The sequence below is a fragment of the Antedon mediterranea genome, chromosome 1, assembly GCF_964355755.1.
Source record: "Antedon mediterranea chromosome 1, ecAntMedi1.1, whole genome shotgun sequence".
Taxonomy (NCBI): Eukaryota; Metazoa; Echinodermata; class Crinoidea; order Comatulida; family Antedonidae; genus Antedon; species Antedon mediterranea.
Genome location: NC_092670.1, coordinates 4,286,585 through 4,303,109, shown reverse-complemented (window position 1 = coordinate 4,303,109; position 16,525 = coordinate 4,286,585). Strand labels below are relative to the sequence as shown.

Sequence of the window (16,525 nt, the reverse complement as noted above, 5' to 3'; positions counted from 1 at the left end):
GTATTATCCATATGTGGAACAGAAATATGAAAGAAGGTTTTATCAAATTAAATCAATTTTTTTGTTGCTTGTTAATTATTCCATATACTATACAAAAATTGATTAAATATATTACTAACATATATATATATATATATATATATTTGTGTTTAAATATATGGATACAAATATGAATCCGATATACAAATTACAATATAAAAACCTATTAAATTTACTTAAATATGATACAAAAAGAAAGTAAATATATGCATAATATTATTAATATGTACTATACACTCTGTTTTATGAACATGTTTAGTCACGATGCATATACTCATAATAATAAATACATTAATTTTCATGTTAACTATAAATGTTTTATACAATCAGAAAATTAGCAAAATATTATAAACCATTAAAAAATGTATGATTGATAACATATTAAATGCAAAAAATGAAAATGGTGGATATGATTTCATGTTCTTCCATTAATGCTGTATAATATATTATTATATTAATATTTTAAATTGTGTGTATGAATTTATTTTGTATTATATAGGTTGTTAATGATATAATTTACTGATCACTATCACACTCTATATCCTATACATACACCTATCTATCTCTAAACTAAATTTCACTATCTAACTATGATAATGTGCTAAAAACTATATAATGAATTATGTTAAACCTAAGTACTAAAAGTGTAATAGAATAAAGAAAGAATAATAAAAAAAATAATAAACAAGATATATAATGATAACTATTTCTAAAAGATTCTTTTATGGATTTACATATCTAACATATATCTAACTATAAATCTGTACAATTCTCACACACAAAACATTATGATCAGTAAATATTATCATAACAGCCAGCAATACAATATTTATACTATACAACAATACTATGTTGCATAATATGTATGTATGTATGTATTTACTGTATGCTGTATGTAATTATAGTCAGTTGTATAAAGTATTTTGTTTTATATTTTATATTTCTTTATCTTTTAATCTGTAGTTGCACCATAATGACAACATAGCAAATTTTAAAACAATACAATTTATATAAATACTTTTATAAATTTATGAAACAGATATTTACTATAACAATTCAAAAACAAAAATACATAAAAACAATTAATTAGAAGAAAAAAAACAATATTGACCAGCTGATCAGGACAGGTAACAAACCAAAAACAGAGCAACATATAAACATTGAATATTAAGACTTACAAATATTCCTCAGTAGTGTCAACTGAATATTCTGTAGGCAATACTTCAATCGGTAATAAACACACATTTGTTCTTCCACCTCTATGGTCAATAATGGCAATATGAATATATACTACAAGACAAATCAATATCAATTATATAATTTAATTCAAAATGTACCACAAAGAGGCTTAAATGTATTTCAAATGTGTTTTATTTGTATTTTACAAAATTGTAACCTTTTTAACTCATTTTTATATTTATATGTAAAAGTTTAACTTTGAACAAACAAAAATAATTTCAAACCATGTACATATTTTACAGTGTTTGACCATGAATAAATAAATGAATGAATGAAATGAATGTAAATTCCTTAACCCACTAAACAAAATTGATGGTATTAAAAACAGTATAAGAGACATAGTCTCATAGGCCTACAGTATACGCAGATGTTTGTTTACATTTTATTTTTAATTATATCTAATTCATAGGGCCATGTTTTCTAGAATAAATCTAAAAATGTCCAATAAAAACAAAATTACCTTTATGATCTTCCTCTGCTAGTCCAGATGGTAACGTGAACTTAATATTTTGATTCATACCATTGTAAATAATAGTCATATCATCTGTTTCACGTAGTCCATAACTGATTTCATAATACAGTGGCAAGTGCTGTATAAAAAAGAATGTTATTTAAAAAAATAAAAAACATTAAAATCATCTGTTACAAACATAATTAAAGATGTCTTGTCCCCCAAAAACATGAAAAATGAAGATTAATAAAATCAGATTTTGAATAGCCTTTTTTGTAGTTTTATTAAAGTTATAAAGTTAAAGACCCCTTCCCTGCAATTTTGGACGTTTTTTGGAAAATAATACATATATATCACTTTAAAAACATTACACCATGTCATTCCTTGTCTTAAATGTACGTTTTATGGTAAATTATGATAAAAAGTGAGAAACAATGCACTACCTAAGTAGCTCGCGGCGATCGACCTCTCGTGGACGGTCTTAGGCCTAGCCTAGCTAGCTTAGTTTTGTAGGCCTAGCTGGTAAACATCGGTAACGTATGAACATCGTACGCGAGCTATATACCTAGCCTGACGTTGTATAGTTGCTGCATTAATTGTCTTTCTATTTTTGCCAGACTCCGTTGATACAAATTGGGGAAAACCCGGTATTTTCGCTGAAAAGTTAGGAGTCTTCCATTTGTTTTGGCCTCACGATCGATCGAAAAGTGGGCGAATTACAGGTGAAAAACAAAAATATCAATCCGCGCGCAATGCATTTTGGGATTTATAGCGGGCCGCTATAATTATTAGAATCGGCTTATTTTTCACATTTTTAACCGTTTAAAGACGAAAAAAGTTATCGCAATAGGACCATATAGTATTATTTTTACATTAAATATAGTTTGTGATCTTAAATTAGATCTAAAAAACGTAGGGAATGGGGCTTTAATCAGTTCTGCAGAAAAATTTTTCACTCATGAATAGACAACAAAAATGTTACTATAAAATATAGTAAATAATTTTCTTTTAAATCAAATTTTTGGTCAAAATGACTACAGTCAACTCTCCCAATACCGGACTCTCCCAAAACCGGAATTCACGAAAAACCGGACTTTTTTGGAGGGCCCAATTTGTCCCTATTCTAAATGTACTGTAATTTATTATGAAAACCGGAATACCCAATTCCGGAATCCGGACCAATTATGAAGTACAAAACACGAAAATTAGCGTCTGAAAACCGGACTGACAGTTAAAAAATTCCAAATATTTACGAAAACAACGTAACATCGTCGTCGCTGACTCGGATTCAATACATTCACAATGTACAAAAGCTTTTAACCATACCCTGACCGGTGGACCATGCATGAAGTGCGCAACGTTTCGCGGTACGATCAAATAATGTTGCCATGGGAGCACTACACTGTGATTGACAGGTCAGTTCATTGTTAACCCACGAGGCGGCAATTGCTTTGTTGCGTATCGAACTGCGGTGGGCTTTTTCACATCGAAGCGCTATGTCGTAATGTCTATTGTTTTTAGCAGGGAGTTAACAACTCCCTGTTTTTTAGCATATGAATTGTTTTTTAATAAAGTTCAATTTACATTCCACTTTGTGTCTTTGTTTTGTTTAAATTATTGTTAAATTCACAATTGCAATAGGACTAAAAGGAATGTTTCACTAAAAATGTGCATCATTATAAATTTGGAAATCATTATGGCAAAACGTAAACGGAATGAACTTGACTTAACTAGTGTTAATAAACTTTGAAATGTTACCAATTAATTATTGTGTCATTTAATTGCTTGGCTCGTTTACGTCAAAATAAAGGAGCTTAAAAAACATGTGGTCTAGGTGTGGGCGTTTTTATTTGATTATGACACCTCTGCACATGCGCATCAATCAAAGCCCTTCACCCACACCACCATGCTGCTGCTGCTAGCTAGCTCACGAAAAACAATAAACAGACCGAAATTATGTTCACCGTACGTACGTAGGCCTTTTTACCGTTAAAAACACATTGAGAAACAATAATTTACTATTGTAACATGTTTTATTGGTACAGTAAATAATGTAACTTTTAAAAAAGGTAAATTGAATTAGCTTAATATTAATAAAGTAAGCCTAGGCCTATCAGTATTTATTTAATTAAAACTATAGGCTAGATTGACACAATCATAGCCTAGGCCTTCCCTACGCGGTAACGCTAGGAGACCGTACCGGGCAGCATTCGGACCGGTGATTCAAAGCATTTTCAGTGACAACGTGATGACTTTAAAAATATGTTTTCAGGAAACCGGACTTTCGAAAAACCGGAAAATATATGCCCGCCCAAGGGTGTCCGGTATTGGGAGAGTTGACTGTATTATGGAACATCAAAATGGCATATTGAAGAAAAAGTATTTAAAAAAAAAACATATCTTAATTATTAACATTTTACTAAAAAACAAATAATTGAACCTACTTCATCCTGCCACTCTACACAGTTGATTGTAAACTTTGTAGTTAATTCTGTTCCACTTGATGGAAACACAGTACATTTACCAAGACCTGGATTTGTATTTACTTTAAAGTAATACCTGGCATTACCAACCTGACCATCTGTAAAATAAATCAAGCAGAAATCTATTTATGTAAGTAATGTTCATTTAGAAATAGATGAGAAATATTGTGGCCTTTTTTTCGACCATTTTTTTTTTGACATAACTTTTTTTTTCATCTGTAGATCTAACTAAAATTAGTCTTTCGTTTTTGTTGACAGAACTTAAAATGATGCTTCTATTTTATTTGGGTTACAAATACAATTTCTAAAGTACATAAAATAAAAATAGCATCACCTCTATTAGTAACTTGAACAGATATTGCATAAGTCTTTCCTTCATTAAAATAGTCACCCTTGACAACGAGTGAACGATCCACAAGAGTTGTAGATAACTCATCTGCACTAATAATGTGCTTATGTAACTTCTTTAAAAAAATACTATCACTTAGTGGAGTATTGGTAAATTCAGTCACTTCATCTTTATCCGAGCTCTCATCGGAATCACCTCCTGATTTTGAATAAAACAAAAAAATAGTTTCTTTCATGTGGTCCATGAAAATTACAAATTAAATAATAATGGAAAATATTTTTCTTTATATAAACGATGTACTTTTTTTTTCTCTCTTTTGTGGCGTTAACCACTATTTATTCATTTCATCCTCAACATTTCTAATAATAATAATAACTATTTCATTGTTACTCTCACTTTTGTTTTATATATATATTTTACATTACATGATTTTAAACGATGTACTTTGTGTATATATTATATACATATATAATATAAATAAGTATTTAGTATGAAATACCTGTACTATGGTCTGTACCAGTTTCTTCTATATCTGTGTCCTCTTCTTCATCATAATCATCTAGGCCTATATCTCCTTTAGTTACATTTGATAAGATATGAAATAATGTTTACAGGTAATACTGGTATATAAATATATCAAAATCACAAAAAAACAACTTAAAAGTCTATTACAGTAAGTAAAAAAATGCATATGCTCTTTCTTTAACAAAACGAATACTGTATATCTAGATTATAAATGGAAAAATATCAGATATGAATTTCTAAATTGAATTTGTAAAGTTCCAGTTAATACCTTCATCTTCTTCAAGCAGAATTGACTCATCACTCTCATCATAGTAGTCATCATTATTATCATCAGTATTATCATCCTATACAGGAAAATAAATAAAAAAATCATAACCTAGACTGCATAGCACACAGAGTGCAAACCTACAGTATTTTTTTCCTACCAAAAAACATTTTTTTTAATCTATATTTTTATATTTTATTTTCAGTAAAAAAAGTTTTTGTTGTTTGTGACATTTGACCCTGAACCTTGTGGGTAAGTTCAACAAGTTTCTTTTAGAAACTGCGACCTGTAGAATTGAATCATCTGTTATGGATTGTGACCTTGACCTTTAACCTTTAACCTTAAAAATTTGAACTAGTGTACTCCTACCTGATGGATCATTGTGGCCAAGTTTTAGAGGCTTCAAATAAAAGGTGTGGCAAGTTTTAGAGGCTTCAAATAAAAGGTGTGGCAAGTTTTACAGGCTTCAAATAAAAGGTGTGGCAAGTTTTACAGGCTTCAAATAAAAGGTGTGGCAAGTTTTACAGGCTTCAAATAAAAGGTGTGGCAAGTTTTACAGGCTTCAAATAAAAGGTGTGGCAAGTTTTACAGGCTTCAAATAAAAGGTGTGGCAAGTTTTACAGGCTTCAAATAAAAGGTGTGGCAAGTTTTACAGGCTTCAAATAAAAGGTGTGGCAAGTTTTACAGGCTTCAAATAAAAGGTGTGGCAAGTTTTACAGGCTTCAAATAAAAGGTGTGGCAAGTTTTACAGGCTTCAAATAAAAGGTGTGGCAAGTTTTACAGGCTTCAAATAAAAGGTGTGGCAAGTTTTACAGGCTTCAAATAAAAGGTGTGGCAAGTTTTACAGGCTTCAAATAAAAGGTGTGGCAAGTTTTACAGGCTTCAAATAAAAGGTGTGGCAAGTTTTACAGGCTTCAAATAAAAGGTGTGGCAAGTTTGGTGTTATTAAACACAAATAAAATGTTTGATAATTTGGCTAAAAACAATTCAAATCAGAAACAAATCAAACTTTCCCACAACAAGTTAATCTGTATGATAATGTAATGTTGTCATTTGGAATGTTTGAAAACATATTAAAACTATTACCCCTTGTGGAGCTGGTGGAGATGGGGAGCTTTTTGCATTAGGCACTGTTGTTGTGCTATGTGAACCTCGAATATAAGAATCCTCTTTTATACTTTCTTCCAATGACTCTTCTAGTGGTCTACTATCTGAGTCATCAACACCAATATAATCTACATTTGGGTCAGCAATTGTAGTTTTGGGTTTTAAGGTTACTACAGTATGGTCCCTCTGCTCATCTGTATTCATATCCCCAATAATGTTTGCCATTTCAGTGCTCACAGACGGTGTTAAAGGTGTGGAATCTGAAAAAAACACATTTTGTTTATAAGACAATATTTTAGGAATAAGTGATGATAATTTAGTTCAGTTTGTTTAAGTATATAATTCAAGTCTGCTAATATATATTTTTTTAAACTTAAAAGTAAAAAAAAATATATTCACAATTTTTCCCTTTGACTAAAATTTGGTCAAATATTGCCAGACTTTTTTGGTCCGGATATGCAGATTTTACATACAGTCAAAGTTCGACATTTACTAAAAGACTTTAAAAAGATACACTATAAAAGAGACATCAGCCAGAAAGGTAACGTAAAAAAGACAAACATGCTGTGATGTCGTAGATTTCATCTGTCTGATCGAGTGTGATAGCAAGTCCAGGCAATGCTGGGCAAGCAATGACGCATACATCAGTATGATAAGGCGTTGAGAATACGCCTTCAGCAGGAATATCCAATCATGAAATATTTAATTCTATATCCCTTATAATGATTGGTGAGAAAGCATGGGGTGATAATTTGATAAAGCATTCTAATTGGCCATGTTTCTTTAATTAGCTGTCAATGTTAATTAATTACAACACCTTACAAACAATATAAATGTAAAAACTTACGGGAATGAGAATCTAACAAGTTGTTTTCAGTTGTCTGACTTTCAACTGTTTGGTTTCCAGCCATTAGAAATTGAGGAGTACCTCCATTCGGTGGTACACATCTGATTTCTGTAATATAAAGTATTTTGAATATGTAAAGCACCAATAATCAATTTATAGACATGACAAAATTTATATTCAATTTGTTGTCAATTACTAATTGACTACAAACAACAATTTTCTTTTTATAAATGCAAAACAATGTTCTGAAATAATAAAAACTGTTACAGTATTATTGAAATTAAAGATGTAATGTCCCCAAAAAATATTAAAAATGAAGAATAGGTTATTTTGTAGTTTTGAAGTCAATCACATCTGTAGAAAAAAAACCGGAAAAAATAATGTTTTCACTTATAATAATAATTTGACCATTTTTTTGCTTTAAATTAAAGTTTTTTCAGGTAAATATATTTTGTTCAGATCCAATTTTTGGTCAAATTGAATAACTATTATGTGACATTAAAATGGTATATTCAACAACAAAAAATGTTTAAAACTATTTTTCAGGGGGACAATACATCTTTAAAGTACACTACTGATTAGAATTAAAAATATGTTAAAGTATGTTCAATCTAATGCCTTAATGTCCCAATCATAACTGTGTGACATGATTTTCTCATTCACTATCAACCCTTTATAATGATCTTGCAATAGCAACTCACTTGTTTCTGTGTCAGTGCCTGCTCCATCAAGTACACCATAGATTGTCCATTGGTAAGTTAAAACTCCACAATTAGGACAGTGAGCCTCTAAACTCAACTCATCATTTGAATTTAAAACCCCGTTTGTACAGTGCAGGCACTCAACCATAACTCTAAAAAAAGTATTTATAATTATTATTATAATTTTTGGCAAATCAAAACGTAAATAAATATACTGTTTTCCGTACTAAACTTTTTTTTATTTTTTCCAAATTACTATCAAGAACAACATGTTACTATGAATTGTATTATAAATTAAAATAGACATTCATCCAGAGGAAGCAAACAATGCTTGAATTTGGAGACAAAATGAAAATACAACAATGTTTTGGGCTAATTTAAACACAAGGACAATTTTCAGTATATTTCAAACTTTATGGAAAAAACTATGAATTTTTGTCTATGTTTTGGTGACACCAAGAAAACATTTAATATTGATCATCATGCAAAATATTCTAGAAACACTTCAGCATGTAACAATGGTTAAAAACTTACTGTAGAGAGTATGGCTCTTGTATGGCGATAACTTGACTAGTTTGTGAATTCAAATGATCATCTTTCGACACACGTAGGTAGAACACAAATCCTGGTTCGATAACTTTTTTCAAAAAAGATGTGTCGAATGAAAAAACAATGCTTGTTGCATTTATCAGATACTGGTTACTGATAAAACAGTCTAAATCAGGTTGAGAGAGTTGCTTACATCCCCAACGGTATCTGAAACATGTTAGTAAGACAGAATGTTACTTATCGTCTAAAATAAATATATGATTGTGTATATTGTATTTTGTATTTATACCCGAATAAATAAAATAAATTGAATACGACTTGACATAAATACAATGAGAGATGCAGGGATAGAGAGTATTAGAAAAACATACATACTCAAAGATGGTTTGGTATTGATGGCTCACGGGCTAATTGCCAACAATCAGAGCATGTGACACCTGGCCCTAGCAGACAGCTGGGTTTATATTTTGTAAATGTGCTGACGTTTAAATTGTTTACAAAGTTGTTGTACATAATTCTTTTTCTTAAACATATACATTGAAACATAATATATACATTAACCAAAAGATTTATCGCTAAACTACATGTTACATCAGGGATACAAGACATAGGAACAATTACACTTACAGCTGAATAAAGGTAGAGAAAAAATTTAGATAATTAGCCCGCTTTGAGAAGCTAGTATCGTTAAACTTACCTTAAACCATGATCAATTCCATTAACAGGTTCATTTGGATCATATGAATAATTAGCCGATAAAACAACCTGAGAATTGTTACCAACAAAGCGATATGTACCGCCCTCTATAATAGCAACAAGTGGTTTCTTCAAAATATGCAATTCTAACGTTTCTCGTGTGTAAACAATTGTACCGTTAATGCGAACCTAACAAAAATCATACATACTTTATAATAGTAAAATGTCATATATATTATTAGTTAAATGATTATTATCTACTACAGTATATTGTTATCAAGTTGAACATGTTTAATAAAATAATCTCTTTATATGAACATATATTTTTTGTATAAATATTTTTTTTTATCAGATAATCAAAAATTGTTTCAGTTTAGCATTTCTGGAAACTGATTATTCAAAAATTCTGATTAGGTTTTAATTTTGAAGCTACACAAATCTACAATACAAAAAATGGCATGAATGTTGTAAGACTCCACTCATCATTCAACATATACAATGAGATAATTATATAAAATGTCATACAGTGAATGTTTATAAGTATATTTCAGGAGTTGAAAGATTGCCTGCTCTATTTTTAATGAGGTGGATTGGTCATCCAATGAATTATTCTCTCTCTACATTCAACGAACATTCATTATTTGTTTTATAACACACCTACTTTTATTAACTTTATCCATCATGAATCATTGATGAATGCTAGGCCGGGAAGCTAGGCCATTAAAAAAGGCAGTGTTCACACTTTGGATGCGGAGTAGAACAGTTAAAGACAGCGAGTAAAACAATGTCAGTCAACAATGTCCATGTCACAAATTCTCAAATGTTTATATGAGGCTGAACAATAGAGCGTGTCAATTATTACCGATCACTTTTTCGTTAGATAGTGCTAATTCCAAAATGACACATGATACGTAATTGACCAATCAAATTGTAAGAAAACAATTATACTTTCACATATTATTTCAATGTTTATCATTAGATATACATATAGGAGAGAGGATTGAAAGGTGTCTGGATAGAGAACAAAATCTAACACTTACAAAATTGAAAATGAAGTTTAAGGTGGTTTTATCATTACTTACTTCTAGTGTAACAATATATATTCCAAAGGGAATACATTGCTTCATCAGGAAAAGGTTACGAAGGTTCAATGGACCACAGTAATGAGTAAACGCTGTATTGTTGACATGTTTGATAGTCCACATGTATCTGGCTTGCATTGTAATATCGCATTCAATGTAAATGTCAGTCTCAATCTCAACAGCATCAGACCTGTTCACCTGTAAATACATACAAATATTCTTTATTTTTCAAAAAATTTGTATGGCCAACTTAACATTCCACTGAATGATGACTAAAAGCCAGGACTGCTTATAGCACCTTTGGCTGGTCCCAACATTGACCAAGGGCTTCTCTCGTTCCAGTGCCCACCTTAACCAGAGGAGAGGCATAAGCCAATACATCTGAGGCAGATACTAGATGCAGGGGCTGCCATAAGAGTCAGCAGTGCTGATTTCAAATGCCTAATGGGACCCCAGCTCCATAAACAGCACCCGATATTCCCAGATGGTCTCCCATCCAAGCTCTAACCGGGCCCAACATTGCTTAACTTCGGTGATCTGACGAGAACCAGTGTTTCAATGTGGTAGAGCCGTAAAAAAAAAAAAAATAGTCACATTCAGTAATTTATGGTTCCTACCCAGTTTTAATCCATTATAACATAGAAAAATCAGGGAAGAGTTTTCCTCAGGAAAACGTATTTAGATATTATTTTTTATGTAGCATGTTTCATTATTCAAAATTATACCACAGACCCACTATTCCTTGATTTACATAGTGCCTTTCTGTTATATTATTATAAGATCAAAGAAAAGCAAATATGCTATATATAGCGACACATTTTCTGACATGGCTTGCGTGTGCAGAAAACAAGTTCCGGAAATGGTACAGTCCATTGTGGGGATATTGAATAATTAATCAAAGCTCTCACATTCACATTCATTTTGCCGGCGGCGCCTGTAAAAGCAAAGTCCCTTACCTTTCTTGGCTTGTCACCTACGAATTTGACCGAAGGTAGTTTACATTCCTGGGTCAACACAAAATGGTTAGAACTAGCATTAACTTGACCAAGTGAATTCCCCACTTCCACTGATACAACATACTCTCCAGTTCTACGAAAATATTCATGAAAAGAATTAATTGATAAATGAAATATGACAACTATAAAAGTAAACGTTTTTTCTTACGAATTAAACTAAAGATTACGCAATAATTTCAAAAGCATACACAATATCACAGCCTCCAATATTAACATTGCTTTCGTAAACTACATACATAATACAGTATTACCTATTGTAAGTATGAGAGGTTGTAAATGTACTAGTGGTTTCTATAGCCCCATCACCAAAATTCCAAGTATAAGTAAGATCGCTGCCATCGTGAACAAGAGCTTGGAATGATGTTTGAGCATTAACGATGCTGGTTCCTTTATGTCTTATTGAAAGATCTCTGACTGGAGTCTGCAGCCATAATGATATTGGTTCAGACACTACATTGCTGTTTGCATTGCTGGCCTTCACAGTCACAGTGTATCTAATGAATGACATAGATGTTATGTTAATTTAAAGATGTATTGTCCCCCAAAAAGATGAAAAATTAAGATAATAAAATCAGACTTTAAATAGGTCATAGGATTGATTGACTAAATTTGGAAAAAAAAACAAAAAACTAATAATGCCTTTATAATCTATTTTTTTATTATGTTATACTTGACTAAAAACCAACCAATGACATGGGATCCATAAGGAAATAAAGAGGAAGATTAAGTTAACGTCAAACAGAAATGGGTTTTTTAATTAAGAGATAATGGGAATAAAATGGCAATATATTCATTTTCTTTACATCGGATAGTACATCCATATACAAATCATACAAAAAACAAAAAGAGGAAAAATTTCACCAGGAAATTAACAATATAAGCAACTTCCACAAAACCAACCTACAATATCCTAAAATACCAATTTGCACCAACACTGATGTATATATCAATTCAATTCTTCTGGATACAAAACATAGCATATGAATAATAACTTCAAGGTAAAATGGAATAATGGGGAGGATACTATTAGTATGAAGTAAGCCAGTAGGTCTACATGTATCACACTAACCTTCCATTTTGATTGTAATCATACACCCTTCTATCATTGCGTGAATAGTATGGGTAGCTACCATCTCCCATATTCCAATCATACCATACGTCTGTACCACTTGTAATAGTTTCAGCTTCAAAGGTAATTTTCTCATCTGTCTTGCAAATGAGTACGTTATTAGATCCATTCTGGCAGTTGTGATGTATTACAGATAGACTAACACCTGGAAAATAAAAAAAACCTCAAAATCTAGCTATTTGCTAATACAGTACCTCCGCCTAGTTATTACTTCAGCCTAAGTTATGTTTTTGCTCTTGTATGTGTTTTTCAACCCTGTGTGGCTAAAGCTTGACTGTATACACTATTAATTTTTATGTGACAAAAAAATGTGATGTGCCCAAACATGGTGATGTCACATTTTTGGGCATATCACTACTATATTTGGGCACATTTTTGTCAAATTAGTTTGATAGTGTAGACAGAGCTTTAGAGGCCAACATTGTTGTTCAAATCCCACAGTGATCTACAGTATCACCCAAAACAGATATATTGAAGGGGCCAAAGGTCAAGGTCACAACCCATAAAATAAAATTTCTTAATATCACCACTTTTATCTGAATCTAAATACTTTACCTAGGCACAAACAAAAATAAACCCAAAGGTTTAGGGCCCTTTTTTGTTAATTAAGGCAAAAATATATAATAAAAAAAAAACTAAAGGTTTAGGGCCTTTTTGGAAAATTAACAAAAAAATCACTAAAAAAACACTTCAGCAGGATTTGAACCAGGGTCTCAAATGTAAGGAGGTAGGTGCATACCGACTACACCAAACTCCTATTCACAATGTAAGTGCTATTAAGTCTAATCAACACATACTATGACACAAACAAAAAAAACATTCTTATGTACTGTAGGGAAATTATACTGCAGGTGAAGATAGAGGGCTAGAGGGCACTTAGCAGCTATCCTTGTAACAATTAGTTAAACGCCCTCTACACATAACTATTGACCACTAAAATGATGACAACTTTTTGTTAAGAGGCAAGAATTGTAGTTTACCTTGTAAAGAGACTTGAACAGAAACAGTACACTGAACCGTTACATTCTCAGCATTATTGGAAGCTGTCACAGTGACTGTATAATCTTTGGCTAGAAAATACTTATGAGAAACAGACATTCCTGAAATGAAACATTATTCTACATTAACATCTTCCCATTTTGTTGTTCCAACCCAAGAGTTAACGATTTCGAGAGGTTTACATTTTGTTCACAATTGCATTTAAATGGATTTGACATGTTGTTAATGGACCTGACACGTCTTCTGACTTATATGACTCTCCCCCCTTCCCCCCACCCACATGATTACTTCATTGTATTTATTATCCTGTATGTTATTGTGTACTGTGGAAATTGAATTAAATGTGTGTATGAGAGAGCAGCCTGTTATGTTTCACTCAATATAAAAATGACACTAAATATTGTTGAATAAGGTACTAAGGTGCAAACTGTTTCAACAATATTTTTCTTATATTCAATTAAAAAGTAAATAAAATTTAAATTCACATTCCCCAAGATTTGTCCATATATTTAAAAAATAACAACAAATTACCATGATTAGGGTAGGTGGTTTGATCTCCCATCGACCAATAAAACTTCAAATCACTTCCACCATTGACTAATACTGTCAAGTTTGTGTACTCTCCAAATTTGGTTTCATGGTGGCTTCGTTCAAATGATAAACCCAATGGTGGTATCTGAACAAGGAATGGTTGCGGCAGTGATGTACTAGAGTTACTAACAGCATTAAAAGCTGTCAGAGTAACCATGTAACTTCCCTCTGAAAAATACAAAGTATACCAACATACAATTGTGTCGCATTTTACCATTTTACAATCAACAAAGTGAATTAGAGGTCCCTGGTTTAGGAACCCCGAGTGGCCTGCCAACGCTGGAGGCCTTGGGCATTTTTTTAGCTTTTTCGACATATTTTAATGCCTGTATTTTCCTCTGGGCACTGCTCAGGGCCCCCATAAGCTCTGGGGCCCCTCAGTTTATCCAGTGAACACACATAGCCGTTAAGCCACTGCCAGCATCCAAGTCCTAAATTAAAATTCTTTTGTTGTAACTGGTATAAAGACTATTACTTAAAACTTATGTAAAATAAAATAAATTATTATTGAAGTAAGACTGGTACTTTGATTATTTAGTCCTGTTTGTGAAATTGCCCAACATGGGATAATTAAAATTGTTTGACCTAAGAATGTACAGTCCACTACTATTTTGAGTTAAGTTATTATGATTTCACATCTTTTTATCATGTCGATTGTTTTTCTCTTGATTCCTTTCTCTTAATAAATGACATCGAAGTTAATTTTCTAGTGAATATTTCTCACCTTCTTGATATACATGACTTGCCACTGTTTCTGCTGTATAAGTGTCAGCTTTGTTGACTCCTGTACGTGTGATCAATGGACTCCCATCGCCAAAATTAAAAACAAACGTTACTTCGGTACCAGAACATTCTGCATGAAACTTCACTTGATCTGTCCTCATGGTTATGTTATTGATAATGTGAAGAGATGTTGTATATCTATCATTTTTGGGGGATACCCACAGGCTGTTAATTGCTTCCAGAATCTGCAATGTTTCGGGATAGGCTACTGTGATTGGTTCCGTCTGAAGCGCATTACTCACACTTACTGTTACATTGTAACTGCCAGGTAAATTGAATGTATGTGTGGCTATACTCATATTTCCTAAGCTAAAGTAGAACAGAAAAAAATCAAATAATATAGCAATCAAATATGGAATAACCTACAAACTGAAATTTAATATTCCCCAACAATTGCTTCATTCAAAGCGAGATATTGATCTCATTTTTTCCCCACAAAATGTTCTTTTCCTGATTTCTTTGTATGCAAGACAGGACCACAACGAAAAACAGGTTTTCTTTTACCTGATTGTGTAATCCTGTATAAAGATGTTGTTAAATAAATCAGTAACAATAAACATTTTTTATGTAAAAATAAAGAGAGTATAGACATATATACCTTTCAACATAGGGACCTGAAATTTGATCACGAAAATTCCACTCAAAGATAATATTGCTGCCTTTATCAACTGTAGCAATCAGTGTGATGACTTCACCAAGCTGCAAAATTGACGGGGAATCTGACATAATCCGGACTCCAGATATTTTCTCTTCTACAACTCCTCTAACAGTTACAGATCGTGATGAAACTGTGTTGTTAATGACGACAAAGCAGGTATACTCTCCGTCTAACAAATAATGCTTATTGAGTGTATAACGATACGTATACATGCCTGAGTCTACAAACACCTTTTCCATCAAGTCTTCGGAAAAGTACAAACCAGTTTTTCCATCTCCGTAATTAATGTCAAAAGTAAATGGCCTTTCTCCCTGGACCGATATTTCAATTGTTGAATTCTGACCATGCACCACAGTCGGTATGTATACAGATGTTGATAAAATAGGTTCTTGTAACTGTGTCTGGATGTTGATCGTTTGCCATGAAATGTGGTTACTAGCATTCACAGATATGTCGTAAACTCCAGCAGCAGCAAACTCCAAGCATTCCTTTTGTAGAACATTGGTAAACATTTGATACTTAGACTGAAGGTTGTATCCAGGTGCTGTACTTAAGTGTTTAGTAGTCCAAGTGTATAGAATAGCTGTACCTGACTCTCGTGCTACATTCCATATCTGCATGGACTCTGGTCTAATCAAATAAACAAATAAATATGTCTAATTATTCAATTGATTTACTTAAATTTAACTTAACTTATAATCACCTATTTATTTTCTTTATCCCATCATTTACAAACCAAATGTTTGAGTCCCTTTTGAATTATAAAAAAGGGTTTAAATTATTAATTACAATATCTCCTGAACTTCAACACTAGCAAGTATGCCCGCCCCAAAGTGCGATCGGAGCCAATTGAAACTTTTGAGATTTGACCTTGACGACCTAACAATCTCAAAAACTCATTCTTTTTTATACCAAGCTGCACCTGCCCACCCACCAAGTTTGAAGACCGTGCGACTACTAGTTTCTGAATAAAGCCGGAAACAGACACTCAGAGATACTATAGTAAGATTATGAGT

General features: G+C 32.1%; 2 protein-coding genes and 1 pseudogene across 2 annotated transcripts in view; 1 reads left to right on the top strand and 2 right to left on the bottom strand.

Moving 5' to 3' along the window:
* The window catches only part of LOC140054221 (small ribosomal subunit protein eS8-like), a 225,609-nt gene that overhangs the window by 160,187 nt on the left and 48,897 nt on the right, over positions 1–16,525 (top strand). The window lies entirely within an intron of this gene.
* Positions 1–16,525, bottom strand: part of LOC140050259 (polycystin-1-like protein 1) — a 66,278-nt gene that overhangs the window by 21,637 nt on the left and 28,116 nt on the right. Inside the window, exons 12-31 of the mRNA XM_072095376.1 lie at positions 15,450–16,139; positions 14,793–15,160; positions 14,435–14,499; positions 14,009–14,369; positions 13,459–13,578; positions 12,419–12,623; positions 11,601–11,843; positions 11,290–11,422; positions 10,334–10,531; positions 9,253–9,440; positions 8,541–8,762; positions 8,007–8,158; positions 7,306–7,413; positions 6,438–6,718; positions 5,355–5,430; positions 5,061–5,135; positions 4,547–4,759; positions 4,174–4,310; positions 1,739–1,868; positions 1,218–1,329 (exon numbers count right to left, since the gene is read on the bottom strand). Coding sequence (XP_071951477.1) covers positions 1,218–1,329; positions 1,739–1,868; positions 4,174–4,310; positions 4,547–4,759; positions 5,061–5,135; positions 5,355–5,430; positions 6,438–6,718; positions 7,306–7,413; positions 8,007–8,158; positions 8,541–8,762; positions 9,253–9,440; positions 10,334–10,531; positions 11,290–11,422; positions 11,601–11,843; positions 12,419–12,623; positions 13,459–13,578; positions 14,009–14,369; positions 14,435–14,499; positions 14,793–15,160; positions 15,450–16,139 — 4,077 coding nt within the window. The remainder of the gene's footprint in view (positions 1–1,217; positions 1,330–1,738; positions 1,869–4,173; positions 4,311–4,546; positions 4,760–5,060; positions 5,136–5,354; positions 5,431–6,437; positions 6,719–7,305; positions 7,414–8,006; positions 8,159–8,540; positions 8,763–9,252; positions 9,441–10,333; positions 10,532–11,289; positions 11,423–11,600; positions 11,844–12,418; positions 12,624–13,458; positions 13,579–14,008; positions 14,370–14,434; positions 14,500–14,792; positions 15,161–15,449; positions 16,140–16,525) is intronic.
* Positions 10,793–10,910, bottom strand: LOC140063719 (5S ribosomal RNA; annotated as a pseudogene).